General features: G+C 40.5%; 1 protein-coding gene and 1 non-coding gene across 2 annotated transcripts; both read left to right on the forward strand.

The window, feature by feature from the left end:
* The first annotated feature begins 9,788 nt into the window (after positions 1-9,788).
* LOC104591005 (polygalacturonase-like) lies at positions 9,789-11,902 on the forward strand. The gene is made up of 4 exons (XM_010249774.2): positions 9,789-10,278; positions 10,806-11,095; positions 11,247-11,475; positions 11,636-11,902. The coding sequence occupies exons 1-4, from the start codon at positions 9,844-9,846 to the stop codon at positions 11,852-11,854; spliced, it is 1,173 nt and encodes a 390-aa protein (XP_010248076.1). The 5' UTR covers positions 9,789-9,843; the 3' UTR covers positions 11,855-11,902.
* A 1,222-nt stretch (positions 11,903-13,124) lies between these two features.
* Positions 13,125-13,230, forward strand: LOC148802882 (small nucleolar RNA Z279/snoR105/snoR108). Its single transcript, XR_016081760.1, has one exon. It is a non-coding gene; the product is annotated as a small nucleolar RNA Z279/snoR105/snoR108 (small nucleolar RNA).
* Positions 13,231-18,171: the final 4,941 nt, after the last annotated feature.

Genomic DNA, 18,171 nt, shown 5'->3' on the forward strand with positions numbered 1-18,171 from the left:
CTTTTCATGTAATACATCGAATGTGGTGATGTGTTTGGTCCGCAACCAAAGGAATGCCGTTATAATAGGTTAGTTGAATTTAGTTGGCTGGATTACCTTAATCTCTACCCATGTGAACCAGTTGACTTAATGAAATTCTTTTGGTTCTAATCTTAATGCCTAATTTATCAACTTTTCCAATGCACTTTGACTCAAGGCAGTAAGCGTGGAACCTTAGAGGATGATGTGCTTGTTGCAATGCAAATTTATTTGTACTGATGCAAAGTGATGATAATGCAAATGATTTCAATATAAATTATGAGTTATTTTTATTTCACAATTTCCAAAACAAAATTAAACCCGAATTTGCATTATTTTCATTTGTACTCCCAAGCATTTGTACTGGTGCAAATAAAATTGCACTGCAACCAAATACAGCCTAATGAGTATCTCAAAATCCAATTACTTAATTTGCTAATCAGAAACCTAAAATGTTTCTGTGCATGCTCTTAAGTACTTTGATTGAGTGGTCTGTAATCCAATTGGTTCAATATATGGCTCATTACTTGGTACATTGAAAGAAGGAAGAGACAACAGCATACCCAAATCTATCTTAGGCTTTCCAGCCTAAATTCAGTGGGTCGTATATTTGTGTTAATATATTAATTTGAGCATTAATCCACTTGCCATCTAATAAACTCTCTAGGGTCAACAGTATTCCAATTTAGGGTTCCCCCATCCTATGCTGTCTCACAGACAAATAACTTTCAGTTCCTATAATTGTTTATGGTAGATGTTGTGTTGGCATGTAGGTCAACAAACATCACACCTTGATCTCCACAAGCAACATAAAAGAAAATTTAGAAAAGCATTTCACAGATCAAGACTACCTTGAACATTACTCTGCCTTGATCTGCTAAAGATATAACAAAATATCATTTCTCTTCAAATAACTTTGGCTAGCTAGTCCCAAAGATTAAGGGTCTGTTTGGTGAAATCAAAATCGAAATCCTTCGCAATGGGAATTGAAATATTGATCTATTCCCATAGTTTTTGTTTGGTTCAGACAGGAATAAGATTGGGAATTAGAATAATCTGGAATGTGGATTTTGATTTTCCACTGGATGTGGATTTTGGATCAAGCTCAATTGAAATTAGGTGACTACGACTTAGGAAATCTAAATGAAGCAATGATTCTAATGCATTTGTTTGACCAATTCTTTTGTTTTTCCAAGATTGAATAGATTGCAGGGTTGAATGCGACCTCTATAATGCAATAGAAATTGCCTAAATGGACATTGAAAGCTAGCAATGATGCTGATCATTGACTTAAATTAAACAAAGAAAGAGGAAGTGCTAATTGTCAAGCCCCTTTATATTTAATTAAGCAAGAAGTACAATTACAAACATAACTAAAGCAAAGCATGGAGGGAAGATTACTCCCTGGTACGTACATCAACATTCAACAACAACCTAGCTAGCTCTAAATGCCATTCTCATTAATGCTTGTGCACATGGTACCTAATAATAATAACCTGGCATTGATTTATAGCTATCTAGTCAATGATTTATAGTTCACATGGCCAGCTTATAATTTTCTGTTAAGCAGCAAGTATTAATTAACAGGATCAATTAATCATCAAACTTATTGGTTTGCCTCCAATGATGTGCATTCAACTACCAAGAGGATATGATATGAGGAGGCTAACAATAATAATAAGAGAGAGAGAGAGATCACTATTTAATTTATTGATTATATGAATTAAATGACCTTATAATTAGGCCACAATGTTATAATCAAGCTGTGCAGCAACTTTAAAAGGCCTATATAGCCAATTTTAGTTCTATAATTGCTTGTCTAATTAACAGTTTGAATCAGCCATATGTCACCTTCCACGTGGCCAAAAGAAAAGAGGGCTGTGCCTAGGAGACGGTAGGAAACCTTTACTCTCACTGTGGATATAATCAGAACCCGAAATTAAGTTTTCATGTTGTTTATGGAATATAACATAGTGCCCTTTCTTTTAATTCACACGGTCATCTGAGCGTACATTTGGAACATCTCCCGTATTTGTACTTATTTTAAAGATGTTCCCACTACATTACATGGTTGAGATGTTCTTTGGGGGCGTCCATGTGAATAGCAGAACCAATAAGAGAGAGTGGCCATACGTAAAACACACATGCATTCTCTTATTTAATTAAAAGTCAAATGATGTTACCAAGAAAAAATCATTTTATTTAGAAAGAAATGACTTTGGGCCTTTTGTCTTTCCATCAAAGTTTAGTTTAAATTATTGATACGTATGCATTGTATCGTATCGTATCGTTTCGTATGTTTAGTTTCGGTATCAAAGTTTTTAAAGTGTTGATACCTATTGCATTGTGTCTTATCGAAAGAGTGATGGAAAGTCAATGACATTACCTAGGAATCCATCCTAACAAACTTATGTATTGAATTAAAAATCAAAGAGGCATGATAAGTTTAAACCTTAAGCACGATTATAAGCAATGTTTTCAACCCATTAATTAATATTGACTCAGACCATAAGACTGTCCAAATCGTCGTCCAGTCTCTGTTCTATATTCGACTTTCATAAAACCCCCATATTGACTCAGAAATCCATCTATTGAAACGATTGAGTCATTGATCTATTCAGTCTAATCTCACCGGGTCACAACTTACACACTAAAAAATGTATGGATTGAAACGTGGGGGAAGGTCATAATTTTGTATTCAGTTACCAGAGTGACCTCAATTTTCATTTTGTATCATTTTAACTATAAATTAAATTAGACCTAATACATCAAGAACGATTAACTCAGCATTTACATTAATTCTTGAATACAAAAAGCGACATATCTCAACACTTGCAAGAAACAAGGGGACCGGCCGGATCTATCTCAACACTTGTGGTGGATTGGGTTTTTAACGTATCTGGTCCTAATCTTGCGCTTGAAGTAGCTTTATTTCATTGCATGAAAACGAATTAATAAAAGGGAAAGGAGGGGTCGGAGGAGACATTTTTAATATGTCGGTCAAATTAATTTGTTGCACCGGGGATAACTCGTTACCTCTTTGGTTGCAGCTTCAGTAATCAATCAAACCCTTTGAGTGGAATTCTCGTACGTGCATGCATGCTGTATCTTTTTCTGGGAAACGGTGAATCAATGCCCTTTTGCTTTCATTATGGGGTTATTAGATAAATGATTTTTAATTGCTTTCTCCATAATTAAACATGATTCTTGTTCTTTTACCTGGCCTTACCTTTTTGTTTGGCCTGCTCAGGTACAACTCCTAGCTTTTTTAACACTCATCAAATTTCAGAATTCAGATTACTCAAATGATTACGTGGGGGTCTCACTCTCACATTGTTTGGGTTTCACCTTATCTTGTAAGACTTGGACCAGACCTGATGGTTGAACCGGTGACCCAGTGGCGACCTTTTTGACTGCTGGTTAAATGATGATTTTCACGGTTTGAATAAGCTAATTATAGGTTAACCAGTAAAATCGTGACCCTCTGAGCAATACTGCTTTATGTCCACTCTGATTTTACATTGGGCCAAATAGGAATTAGTGTTTTAAAAAGTAATTAAGAGTGGTTCTACTGGAACAAAGGGTTCAATCAATGATATCATGAATAAAATAAAATAAAATATGTTAAAATGATTAACATTTAGTATATATTCATCATATTAAACGAAAAATGAGTGTGATAGGTATGGATTTTTGAATAAAAATGTGAATAAAAAGAAAAGGCAAAAAAAAAAAATACATGACACATGACCTGCAAACAAGGTAAAACAATTCAATGGTTCAATTGACTAGATTGCTAGTACATTGACCAAGCCAACATTTTTTTTTTTTTTTTTTGTAATGGAATGGTTTGGGATAAAAGTAATGTTTTCAACCTGTCATTGATCTAGATAGTTGAACTGTTTGAACTATCACTTGGTTTCTTTTCTGGATTTAGTTTTTCTAAACATTGACCAAAATTTGTTAAATTGGTCAAAACCCATTTAGCTAGAAATTGAACCATTGATCCATTTGACTTGGTCACTAGGTCATGGGTTATACTTACATATTATTACCGATTTGGTTATATAAATATATAAACAAGCAAATATATATATACCCATAACTTTGTACCCTATTATCCAATTGGGGTGATTTTTTTCTTTTTTTATTTTGTATAACTATTCAAGATGTATGTGTCCCAAAGTGCCGTGCCTTGCTAATTTTGCCAGAAGAACCCCCACTTTTTATTCTTAAAATCCCCATTTTTAGCTTTTGATCCAAGATCTATTTTTTAAATGGTCCAACCATCAATTGTGATTACATGTTAAAAACACTGTTGTTTATTGAATAGGTTGGCCTGGGTAAGTTTCTGTAGCTCCATTTCCAAATCTGTTCATATTAGCTTTTTCTTTATGTCTTCTAGCAAAATCATTAATTCAACTCAGTGGTTTAATACATAAGAGGAAATAACATTACAAAGGAAATCTGGTGGTAAAGACCAAGTGATAGACCTAGGAACCACGAGAGCGTGATCGACGTGCCACCTTATGTTGCAGTTACTGACTCCCTCATTGAACCTACTTGCTTTTCTGATGCAAATAAGAATGAAAATTCGAGAAAAGCCATGGGAGCCGAATTTGATGCCTTACTCCGGAATAACACTTGGACCCTTGTGCCTTATAAATTCGAGATGAATGTAGTGGGTTGCAAATGGGTGTTTCACATCAAATACCGACCTGATGGTTCTATTGACAAATATAAAGCCCGCTTAGTGGCCAAAGGATTTCATCAACATGAAGGGGTGGATTTCAAGGAGACTTTCAGCCCAGTAATTAAACCAACTGCTATTAGAGTGGTTCTTTCACTTGTTGTCTCGTGTTAGTAGCCCATTCGTCAAATTGACATCCAAAATGCTTTTCTACACGGGGACATTCATGAAACCGTCTACATGAAACAACCGCCAGGATTCATTCACTCTGATTTCCCATCCCATGTATGCAAATTACAAAAATCGTTATATGGGCTAAAGCAAGCCTCACGGGCCTGATATCACAAACTCATGGGATTTCTTCTACAGAATGGTTTCTCCGCGTCGAAGGCTGATGTTTCTCTCTTCATTAAACATTGGGATAATCACATCCTCTTGGTTCTCATTTATGTAGATGACATATTGGTCACTGGGTCTGATACGGGGTCCATCGCCTCTCTCATTCAATCCATGAGCTCCATCTTTGCTGTTAAGGACTTAGGTGATCTTCATCACTTTCTTGGTTTGGAAGTTCATCGGCACTCTACTGGCATTTTTCTCTCCCAACGGCGATACACTATGGATCTCTTACGTCGTGCCAAGATGGATGGTGCCAAGCTTATATCCACCCCTATGTCTGCTTCTTGCAAGCTCAGTAAGTCCTCTGGTGGTCCAATCTTTGATCCTTTGTTATTTCGTAGTATTGTGGGTGCCTTGCAATATCTTACCTTCACAAGGCCTGACATTGCCTTTGCTGTAAGCAAATTATGCCAATTTCTGCACAATCCTCTCTCGAAACATTGGATGGTCGCCAAGAGGATCTTACGCTATCTGAAAGGCACTCTCCCCTTTGGTCTCCACTTCTCTCCATCAGACACTCTACGATTACAGGCCTTCTCTGATGCAGATTGGGCTGGGTGCCTAGATGACCGACGCTCTCAAAGTGGATTCTGCATTTTCATGGGTCATAACCTCATATCTTGAACATCCCGCAAGCAATCTACAGTCTCCCGTTCTAGCACCGAATTCGAATATCGGTGCTTAGCCACATGTGCCTTTGAGTTGGTCTTGCTCCGCTCACTCTTTACTGAACTTGGACTCTCCTTCATCCCACCACCTATTCTGTGGTGTGATAACTTGGGCACCACCTATCTCATTGCCAACCCGGTGTTCCATGCTCGCACCAAGCACATCGAAATAGATTTTCATTTTGTACATGAGCTTGTAAAACAAAAATGTATCATGGTGCAGTTTATATCCAGCAAGGATCAAACAACAGATGCTCTTACGAAGCCTCTCAGTTCATCCCGGTTCTGCTTACTGCACTCCAAACTGAAGGTTGCAGCACCCCCCTTCAGTTTGTGGGAGGGTGTTAAGGATAACAGCTACAGCTCACAAAGCTCTTTGGTCACGATAAGTCTTGACTCATCGAGATAAACTCTTGTTATCTCACTCCTCAAGATAAACTTCTGTAAACTCTATCTATAACTGTAACTTATCATCATCTCTGTTCTATCTATAATTGCACAAACCAATCAAAGGCTGCCAAGTGTATATAGCTTACTTCTCTATAAATATCAGTAGCTCAATGCTCATCATTGTCGAGCCATAGCCTTTTCTCAGACTCCCCTTGTGTTCTATCTCCTACAAATGGAAAATAATTTTGGAATTGATTAAATAAATAGCTAATAACATACTTAAAAATAAGGGGAAACTATATAACAACTGTAATGAGGTGCCCTCATTCTTTAATCTATTTATGATATTTTTCAATTTTTATTTTAATATTTTTTTGTCTTAAGTATTAATCCTAGATTTAACACGAGTAGCAAACAAAAAAACAGAAAAAAAAAACTATGAGAAGAATCAAATGTGCGTGATGAATCAATTTTTGGTGATGTATCAATTTTTTGTGTTAAGTACCTCATCATTTGGTTTGCTTCCAAGTGGTCGGTGACTCAGAGGCCGAAGTGAACTTTTGTTGGATGAGGACCTGGATGTCGAGCTGACTAGGCCGAGCTGGGGGCAGATTAGGTGCCGAGTTAACTGGGCCGAGTTGGGCAGGTTAGGTGTCGAGCTGACTGGGTTGAGATAGGCAAGTTAGGTGACGAGCTGATCAGAGTGCCGAGCTGCTTATTAGGTGTCGAGTTGCCTGGTGGCGACCTGAATTGATTGTTGAGCTTCATAATTCTTTAGAGACCTGCAAGGAATCAATGTCAGAGGACCCAGGGTGGCTAATCTGGTAAGGTCGCTCCGATGCTTAAGTCAGTACTCTCGGAGTAGACAACGAGCTAAAAATCACAAAGTATGAGAGCTAGAATATGCTTATTTGCCCCCTATGCCATTGGGGCCGGTGCCTTTATATAGGCATAGTTTGGCGTGGGCTTCATGCACCACATCCGAGATTTCCGAGAAGTCGTCTAAGTGGTCCGAGATTCCCTGAGGCAACCGCCATGCACGTTGACCACCCTCCGGATCGTTCGGTACGTGGGCCAACTTTCAAGGATCGTGGGAAGTCTCGCAGGTCGCCAAGTTGCCAGGTTGGCGCCTGTGCTAGGCCGCCAGTTCAGCGCCTGTACCAGGTCGCCAGGTGGGCGCCTGTGCCAGGCCGCCAGTTCGGCGCCTGTGCCAGGCCGCCAGTTCGGCGCCTGTGCCAAGCCGCCAGGTTGGCGCCTATGCCAGGCCGCCAGTTCAGCGCCTGGGCCAGGCCACCAGTTCATGCCTGTGCCAAGCCGCCAGTTTGCGCCTGGGCCAGGTTGCCAGGTCGCGCTTGGGTTAGGCCGCCAGGTGGGACACCATCAACTTGGCTAAGGCATGTTGTTGCCTAAGTGGTTCTGGGTGTCACCTATTTATTCTGAGGTGCCATGTGTCACAATATCATTGGAGGGCCAAATCCGCCCTCATCATTTGCCCCCCACTCCCGAGTTGAAAGTAACTCGACGAAGGGAGTAGATTGCTCCTTTTGGTCTGAAAAGACTAATTCGATGAGCTCGTAAGTGTCGATTCAATTTCTTAGGCTCTGGGAGTGACTCGTAGTCCATTGTCCATACCCTTGATTTTGCCCATGACGAAGAGGCGACTGGGTCTTATGTGGTGCCAAAGTCTTTGCCAGTTCGGCACTTTAGCCCTTAGGCTCTGTGAGTGACTCATAATCCACTCTCCTTGATCTTTGATTTTGCCCATGGTGAAGAGGCAACTGGGTCTTATGTGGTGCCAAGGTCTTTTATCAGCTCGATACCTTAGAGCTATGGCCACGCTACATCAGCCTCGTTAGTGACGTCGATTACCCAATCCTACAAGAAGCTACTAGGAGCTCGACCTACGTGGGTAGCACTATTGACTTTAGGTCACTAGCTCACACGGGAGCCTTGGAAGGCTCGACCGGCAGGGGCATCCATGTAGCCTGTTGGCCGCCTACTCCCGCGGAAGCCACAAAGAGCTCATCTTTGTAGAGGGTACCTCGCGAAGAGGACTGATGAGGCTTTATCTGAGTTGAAATAAAGTTGGTAGAGCTGCTTAGTCTGTTGGCCATCAACTTCCTGCATAGTCTTTGAGTTCATAAAAAATGGAAACTAGAAAGTGAGAGCTTTTAGTTTCTAAAAGGTGAGAACTTAGCTTTCTGGAAGAAGAGGACTAAACCTTTCAGAGGATGAGAACTTAGCTTTTTGTAGCGTTTCCCACAGATGACGCCAATTGATGGATCAATTTTTGGTGATGTATCAATTTTTTGTGCTAAGTACCTTGTCATATGGTCTGCTTCCAAGTGGCCGATGACTCAAAGGCCGAAGTGAACTTTTGCTGGATGAGGACCTGGATGTTGAGCTGACCAGGCCGAGCTGGGGCAGATTAGGTGTCGAGTTAATTGGGTCGAGCTGGGAAAGTTAGGTGCCGAGCTGATTGGGCCGAGTTAGGCAGGTTAGGTGACGAGCTGACCAGAGTGTCGAGCTGCCTATTAGGTGCCGAGCTGACTAGAGGGCTGAGCTGCCTATTAGTTGCCGAGCTGACCAGAGGGCCGAGCTGCCTGGTGGTGAGCTGGATTGATTGTTGAGCTTCGTAGTTCTTTAGAGACCTGAAAGGAATCAATGTCAAAGGATCCGAAGTGGCTAACCCGGCGAGGTTGGTCCGATGCTTAAGTCAGTACTCTCATAGTAGATAGCGAGCTAAAAATCACAATGTATGAGAGCTAGAATATGCTTATTTGCCCCCCTATGTCATTGGGGTTGGTGCCTTTATATAGGCATAGTTTGGTGTGGGCTTCACGCACCGCATCTGAGATTTTTGAGAAGTCATCTAAGTGATCCGAGATTCCCTGAGGCAACCGCCATGCACGTTGACCACCCTTCGGATTGTTCGATACGTGGGCCAACTTCCAAGGATCGTGGGAACTCTCGCAGGGCGCCAGGTCGACGTCTGTGCCAGGCCGCCAATTCGATGCTTATGCCAGGCTACCAATTCACGCTTGGGCTAGGCCGCTAGTTCGCGCCTAGGCCAGGCCGCCAGTTCGCGTCTGGGCCTGGTTGCTAGGTCAGCGCCCGTGCCAGGCCGCCAGGTCGCGCCTGGGCCAAATTGCCAAGTCGCGTCTGGGCCAGGCCGCTAATTCGCGCCTAGGCCAGGCCTCCAGTTCGCGCCTGGGCCAGGCCTCTAGTTCGCGCCTGGGCCAGGCCGCCAGATGGGACACCATCAACTTGGCTTAGACAAATTATTGCCTAAGTGGTTCCGGGTATCACCTACTTGTTCCGAGGTATCATATGTCACAATATCATTGAAGGGCCAAATCCACCTAATAGTGCACTCTATAAATTTAGTTTTTTTTAAAATAAAGAGAAAAGGGTGTGTCACTCTCTTGTTTCTTGGCAAGGCAGTTAATAAATATAAAATGTCACCGTTTCGGCGCTGCTTTTCTTCCGATTTCCGATTTCACCCAATTCAAATTAAACCTCGTTATTATCAATTTATCATTAACAAAGTAGTCATTTTCCTCCTATAAATACCCACAAATCGATGCGTATGAGCACATCTTCATCTATTCTCCACGGTTCAACTTTCATCTCTCTCTCTCTCCCCATCCCTCTCTCAGAAGATAGAGCCAACAGAAAATGGCAAAGCAGAGCATAACATTTATTCTTTTACTTCTCTTCGTCTTGTTGTATCGAACATCAGCAGGTTCAGTCTACAATGTAATCCAGTTGGGGGCCAAACCAGACGGACAAACTGACTCAACGAAAGCTTTTCTCAGTGCTTGGTCAGGGGCCTGTGGATCAGCCAGTCCGGCCATGATCTACGTCCCAAGAGGAAGGTATCTGCTCAAACAGGCCACCTTCGGTGGCAATTGCAAGAACTCCGCCATCACCATTCGTATCGACGGAATCCTCGTCGCTCCTTCCGACTACCGTGTCCTCGGTAACGCCGACACCTGGCTTATGTTCCAGGGCGTCAACGGCGTCACACTCAACGGAGGAACCCTCGATGGAAGGGGAACCGCTTTGTGGGCTTGCAAAGCTACGGGGAAGAACTGCCCAGACGGAGCTACGGTAAGTTGTCATAGGTTTTTCCGGTATCATATATCACAGAAATACATATTAGTGAAAGACCAAAGTGCCCTCGTACAATATGGTTCTTAAGGGTTTTTTAGTAATTTTGTTATACTCCCTTTCTTTAACGGGTTAACTGCCCTCTAAATCCACGACTACGAGGTCCATGACTGGACCGGTGTTTAGTTTAGACTTTAGAATTGACTTTCGAAAGACACGAAAGTCAAAACCAAAAGATCAAGACCAAAAGTTTTGATTCGTTCAGTTGTTGGGGTCCACATTCAGAGCATTGAAAGGTGCTGATTTCACAATTGTAGGAAACAGTGTTACTAAGGGCAGCATAGTAGCCTGATCCAGTCACGATTCAACCACATCGTGTATTCACATTATAGGCACAGAGTCTGATCTAGTGTAGTTCCAGGGTTAGAAGCCTAGAAGTAGAATGCTAAATCCAACGGCTAGGCCGTCTGTGGCTCAGAAATCTACAAATTGAAGCTGACGTACATGGTTCCTGTGTGACTCTGCAGACTTTGACATTTGTGAACTCTAAAAACATCGTGATCAACGGATTGTCGTCGATCAACAGCCAGATGTTCCACATTGTGATCAACGGCTGCCAAAATGTGTTCATGGGAGGGGTGATGATCACGGCCTCCGGCGACAGCCCCAACACCGACGGCATTCATGTTCAGCTGTCGACGGGTGTCACGATCATGAGCACCGGCATCAAGACCGGCGATGACTGCATCTCGATCGGCCCCGGTACGACCAACTTGTGGATAGAAAACGTGGCATGTGGTCCCGGACACGGCATCAGGTGAATTTTTAGTTTTTACTATTTGCTTGGGTGGGCCGTGGGCGCTCATAAGCTCATTCCCGGTGAAAATACAATGAAAATCAACCGCACAAGATCATTTCCCTTCTAAAGAGGAAAAGACTAACGTGTGCATGGGTGCGCTTTGTTGCAGCATTGGTAGTCTTGCAAAGGATCTGAACGAACAAGGAGTGCAGAACGTGACAGTTAAAACCGTTATTTTTACGGGTACCCAAAATGGGGTGAGAATCAAGTCTTGGGGAAGGCCCAGCAATGGGTTCGTTAGAAAAGTGCTCTACCGAGATGTCTTGATGAAGAATGTCCAAAACCCCATTGTTATTGATCAAAATTACTGCCCTCGCAATGAGAGTTGCCCTGGTCAGGTACGGTCCTACAAGGGTATATTTGGAAAAACAATTACTTCTTTAGCCCACTTCAGGTTTACATTTTACAAGTGCAAAAGCAGGCCCATAGGCCCATAATATAATCTTCTGAGTTCTGATGAGCAGCAATATATTTAATTATTTATTGATTGATTCACAGGTTTCTGGCGTAAAAATCAGTGACATAACATACAAAGGAATCCACGGGACATCGGCAACTGCAGTGGCTATAAAATTTGACTGTAGTCGGACGAACCCCTGCAGAGGGATCAGACTAGAAGACGTAAAGCTCACCTATCCGAACCAACCGGCCAAATCGTCTTGTACCAATGTAGACGGTTCAGCTTATGGTTTGGTTGAACCATCGAGTTGTTTGTAGAACAAAAGCATATAAATATAAATATACATGTAGAGAGAGATTGAAAATTTGAAACTAAAGATTGTTCATGCCATGGATGAGTCTGGTTTTGGAGCCAACCCCATGATGCAAATTGTAATAGTAGTTACATATATATGTATACACAAATCTTGTGAAGTCGATTTTAGAAAACAAAAAGAAAAAAAAGAATTTATGAAGTTGTTGTTCTCTTTCCCCTTGATTATATTCCATCTATTTCCTGGTTTATAGATAAATAGGCTAAGTACCAAAGTAGAAGGTGGGAGCTGGTTCAACTGGTAAAGCATGATGAAGCAGTACTTCTCACATACATGGCTAGGCCCATGGAAGCCATTTACTTAGGCTGTGTTTGGTTTGAAAGAAAGGGAAAGATAGGGAAACCTATACAAGGTTTACCAAATACAGCCTTAATGACACACGGTCAAGCCTGTGATTGCCAAATTGTTCGCTTTTCCAAATTCCAGTCCAAAACTTTTGGAAATAAAAGTAGACCCATGATCCATTGCAACTTTAATAAAAGAATTTTTAGGGCTGGTGAATGTTAATTGGGCTTTAACTTATTAATGGGATGGGCTAAAATATGGGCTCCAACTTGGGTACATCCATTGGCTAAGGAGATCTATTTAGAATTGCTCTGTGAATAGATACAAAAATGCCTATAACCAGGTTGTATTGTATGTATAGACAACGGGACTGCATTTTTGAGCACTCAATTTTAACTCTTCTACTTCTTTGCAAGTAGATTATGATTATTTCTCTCTCTTGCTGACATAAATCAAACGAATGTCCAACTAGTGGATGACCAAAATGTGATAATGATGGTATGCTTAATAGATTCTTCAGTGCCTGAATGTATTTGGGCAATTGTTATACAATGTTAACACTTTATTTCTTCTATAAAAATAGTCCTGTGTCTCAGATCTCCATTGATATCTGTCTAAAAAGTTAAAATTCCTAAACTGGGTAGTGAGTAGAAGCTGTTTGTTCAGGATCCTATTGGCCAAGTAGGCCCAAGCTAGAGGTTTCCTTCTGTAAATTTGGAGAAATCATATGCACATTAGAATCGTAAGAAGCGAAGGGTATGTTACTTTATGTGAAGTCACTTTTGTTAAACAAAAGGAGGTATAATAATTTGCTTGTACGAAGTTTGAGAAGTCCCACATCGAGAAGAAAGAAGGGAAATGCGGAGGTGCAGGTGTTATAAATATATGGACCCATGAGGGAAAGATGTATGATCCTTCAGGCAGTTAACGGGATATGATGAGTGGTTAAAACTCGCTTGTTTACTGCGAGAGGAGTGTCCGCCCCAAGCCTGGTTACGACAAGCGGAGCACTCCGATATATACCAATCTGATCCCCATGTAATGCCTTTTTAATACGCAATGGCATCGGTGCCTCTTTCAAATTCTCGTTGGACCTCCTCTGACTACAAGGGTCCATGACACCCCCTCCCCCCCCCAACCTAGCCTCTTCTAAATCATTGGACATCTTCCTTCCTTTAGCATAATGTGACCCAACTCTTGGGTCTGAGCTTTTGGGCTACGGCTGGGCCAGGGCAAAAAAGCTTTGGTCTGACTTAAACTTCTAGTGGGCTTGGATTGAGGCCTTAATGTCATGCCCATATCATTTATATACACTTTATCTCCTACTTCCTGCCTCCTATATGAGTGTCTATATAGCTTAAGCTTCAGAAAATTCTGGTGGGGGGAAACTAATGATTCAAAAAAGGCAAAATGGATTTGGTGGAACCAGGTTTGTAAAAACAAGCAGGATGAAGGAGATTTATATGCCTTCAATTTGGTACCGTTGGCAAAAAACAAGCAGGATGAAGGAGATCTATATGCCTTCAATTTGGTTCCCTTGGCAAAGTTGGCTTGAAAATTGTTAAAAGCCAAATACTGATGACTTGGAGGATAGAAAGATATTAGAAATTGACATAATATGGAAGGTCAATAAAGGAGAAGGATTGATGTGTGGGCACCGTTTTCCAGTTTGCCGGTTCAACCGTTGTGGTCGAACGGTTTGACCCATGATGTCATAAATAAATAAAAAAAAAACAAAAATATTTATATATAATAAAAAATACTATAGAAATTTAAATAAAATATAAAAAATACATAGAAAAATACAGGAAAAATAACAACATATGAAAAAATAAAAATATTAAAATACAGAAAATACAAAAGAATACAGAAAAAATTCCAAAAAATACAGAAAATTACCATGTGGCTTCTTTTATATAAAATAAATAAAAGAAGTTATAATGACAAAAATACCCCTGCCACCAATATGAAAGAAAAAAAACCCGGCACAACTAGCTAATGACAGAAAAATAACATCAATAATAGATAAACAAATGGGACCACAAACTAATCAGCCCTTTTCTCAAAATTGTGCTTTCACCTCCAATTTAGCTAGAGTAAGCCAAGGGATTAACAGCCCTCAAAATCCATTGAGTCTTCGACGTCTTCATTCATGGACTGAATCAGACGGATCAGAAATGAGAGTTTTTTCTGTCATATTGATGGGTGATGACATGACAGATCCAAAACATTCAGCCTCATCAGACATCATTCCCCCAGCAGAATGGGCAAAGTAGATATTGTAAAAGTGACGGAGGAAGGCTTGAGGATCCTTCTCTGATAAGTCTTCAAGATAATGAGCATAAGATAACCCAGGAGATGATGGCTCTGGAATGATATGGCCTTGCTCCTTGAACCACTCCAAATCCTTGGTTAATTTCTTAGACCTTTCCAAACCAGTATTTCTGAAATCGGTATCTGAAACAAAGCAACAAGAAGGCTTAGAGACACAAGAAATATATGGTATGTAAATTTAATAAGTTTCAAGAATTGGAGTATCTTCTTGGTGAGATAAATACCCTACATAGATCAGGCATCATCATTCACCCCCAGCCTTACCAGGCATCATCATTCAACCCAACTATAGCTATCTATTCTGCACATCTCTAAAGTCAACAAGTTTCAAAATATCTTTTTGTTAGGAAAAATTTGAGGTGGGGAGGGTGAATGTGGGATTCAATCCCAGGTTAATAGGAAATACATCTTATGACTTTACCAGATGAGCCAGCTGCACCTTCACAATCAGAAAAATCATTCATGAAACCTAGGTAAAGATAACTTAATTTGGCACTTCCATTCCAAAAAGTGTTTTCAACAACTGGAGTTCTAGGCAAATTAACTACTATCGAACTTGTGAAACCAAAACGAGTCAAGGAAATGTCCAATTACAACCCTTTGGATAAACGATTGCTTATGCTAATATTTGACTAAATGTTCAGAAGCTGTACAAATATGATAATTTCTAATCCCTTGATGACTTAAATCTTGGAATCTGCATAACAGCTTCTACCTACATCATACATGCACGTGTATTTATGCCATAGTTGTCTGTATCAAGAAAACAAACTACCAGAGATACCACGTATTTGAATGAACTTCTTTTACCAAATAATACTGAAACCTCTGACCTTATTGACAAGCCTCACAATTATCTCTTTCAGGACTCTATCATTTGCCTCCTCTAAGGTAATACCGATTCATCAGGATTTGGAGAATGCATCTACAGAATAACTTCAACCTGTCTTCAATATGAGGGTTTCCATAAAAATCTTCTGTTCTAATGATAAAATACCATAGGTCCAACTCTCCAAGTATCCAACCAAACTGATGACATATATGATTATTAACAGAAAATGTCAGAGCAGAAATTAATTTAAATTTTGAATTTAATCAAAACTTCAATTCATTAGCTATCTTTAACATATGAGTTTTTAAAACTTAAAAGGGTAAGAAATGAACTTACGAGTCAACGATAATGATGTTGGAACCTTTGTTAATTTTCTTGAGGTACGAAATCTTCAGAGCAGCTATTGTTGAAGTGGATAGACTGGAAGAAAACTCTCAATTATGAGAAGAAGATAGAAGAAGGAGAACTAAGACCACAATGGAGTTTGATAAATTATCATTCCAAGAGGAAATTAAATGGAGGCAGAGATCAAAATGCTTGTGGCTGAAGGAAGGTGAGTTACAATAACCTCCCTGATACAAAAATACTTCTGATGGGTGACAATAACCTCTTCGAAAAAAAAAAAAAGAAACAAATACTTTTGATGAGTTACAATAACCTCCCTGATACATATAACTTTCCACAGGTTTCATTGCAAATTTTCCATACAAGAATACCCAAATTCTAATATCACCATCTCAAATGTTATCAACTTGTTACAATTTTGGATCTACATCTTTTTCTTTTTTTATAAATTTTTTCGAGCAAAAAATTCAAAAAAAATTAAGCAAGATTAAATAAACAAAGAATTAAGCAAATCAATTAAAAAATCAATTAAATCATAAAAAATTCAGAAAACAAAAAATTATACCTTTAGGGTTTCACTGTTGAATGCCGGTAATGGTGGTGTGGCAGTGGGTTTGCCGCTGGTGGGCACAGGCAGTCAGGCTTGGTTGCAGGCAAGTTGCCGTTGCAAGCCTGCAAGTGCTGCTCCAACTCGCAGACAGTGGGCTTGCTTGCCAATGCCCAATGTTGAGTGTTGAGTGCCACTGCAAATTTGTCGGACAACTGCTGCAAGCTTGTGGTCTGCCGCTGCAAGTGCTGGTGAGTCTTTTCAGTTTTCGCCGTCGGACGCCACTGCAAGTGCTGGTGAGGGTGAGTCTTTTCGTCACTGCAAGCTCGTTACTCACCGTCGGTCGGTGTGTGTCGCTGTCAAACGCCGGAGGTGATGGCTGCCACAGGTGGTCGATCGGTAGGGTGTGAGGGTTGAGAGGATTGAGGAGGGGACTCGGGAAGGGTTAGAAATTCTAACCCTAAAGCTAAAGGGAGTAAGGGATTCGAACTGGGTTGGGATATAATAGGTATTTTATTTTTTGGTTTTTGTATTTAAAACATTGAAAATAAAAATACTAACCTGTGAACCGCTAACCGGGTCAAATAGTTTAGCGGTCCGATCGCCTGGGTCAACGGTTTTCTGACATTTTCAATGATTTTTTACAATTTCTGATTTTTAGTAAAACTGGACCCGGGGGGCTGACTGGTTACCGATTTTTCTGATCCGACCGTCTGGTCCGATCCGGTTTTGAAAACCATGTGTGGAAGGATCCCTGGATCCCTAGATCCCAGGCTTGGAAGGTTTTAAGCCAATGGGTCCCAAACCCGGGCTAGACAATGTTTGGGTAGCAGCAGATCTCATAAAACCAGGAAGAGAGAGTTTGGGATGTGGGAAAAATTGCAAGTTTTTTATTTACAGTTGAGACAAACAAAGTTCTGGAAATCAATCTAGCTTGTAACTTGTGGGAAGATAAACTAGTTGGGAACCATAACCCAAAAGGAAACTTCACAATACAGTCAGCCTATTGTTTATCTATTCTGTCCTTGGGTACCTTAGAGAGTAGTCAGAGGCATTTTTTTTGATAAGGAACAGTGGAGTGCCCTTTAGAAAATACCCTGTCGATCCGAAAACCCAAAATTTCCTATGGAGATGTTGTCATAATGGTATTCATGTTCAAAAGAACTTTCAAAGAATAAAAATATAGTTCATCAACCCTCTGCCCTAGGTGTAATAAAGAAGAGCAAACAACTGTTCATGCTCTTCTGTGAAAAAGGCAGGTGTTTCTGGTTTGGGGTGGGTTGTGGTTTAAAACACTCTATTGAGTTGAACATAACAAACTTTGAAGGCTCGTTTTGTGGAATCTTCAAGGAGTTTAGGACACCAAACCTTGATTTACTTAGAAAATTTGGAAAGACTTCACATATTTGTTTTTGAGAATGGGAATAATAATCCCTACATCGTTATATCCTCAATTCACATGTTAGCAATGGAGACATCTTGGATCTTGCATGTGAAATTGGAAACCTGTTCGTTAGCTAAAACAAAACACAGAAAGTTAACTTTTTGGTTACCACTGGATCCTAGCTCCTACAAAGTTAATACTGATGGTGGTTTTGTTGCTTCTTTTGGTTTTTTTATTAGAGACAAGTTTGGCCTAAACCAAACTTGAATTTGAATTCAATTCAATGGGTCGAATTGAATAAAAAAACGAATTGAAAATGATCAGTGCTAGCTAGGAATTTGAATTCCACGTTGGCTGGATAACCGGAGGCGGCCACAGGATTTATTAGAAGGCGGTGAGGTGATTTAGCTTGAAACGGAATCAAAGGAAAACGGTTACTGTGGTTGAATTAATTAGTTAAGCTTTAAGGATACCAGAACAAATACGCATCCTTGTCTTCTTTTCCCATGTGAAAGAAAACTGACATCAAACCGT

Source organism: Nelumbo nucifera, chromosome 1, assembly GCF_055504915.1.
Source record: "Nelumbo nucifera cultivar China Antique chromosome 1, China Antique-T2T, whole genome shotgun sequence".
Classification (NCBI taxonomy): domain Eukaryota; kingdom Viridiplantae; phylum Streptophyta; class Magnoliopsida; order Proteales; family Nelumbonaceae; genus Nelumbo; species Nelumbo nucifera.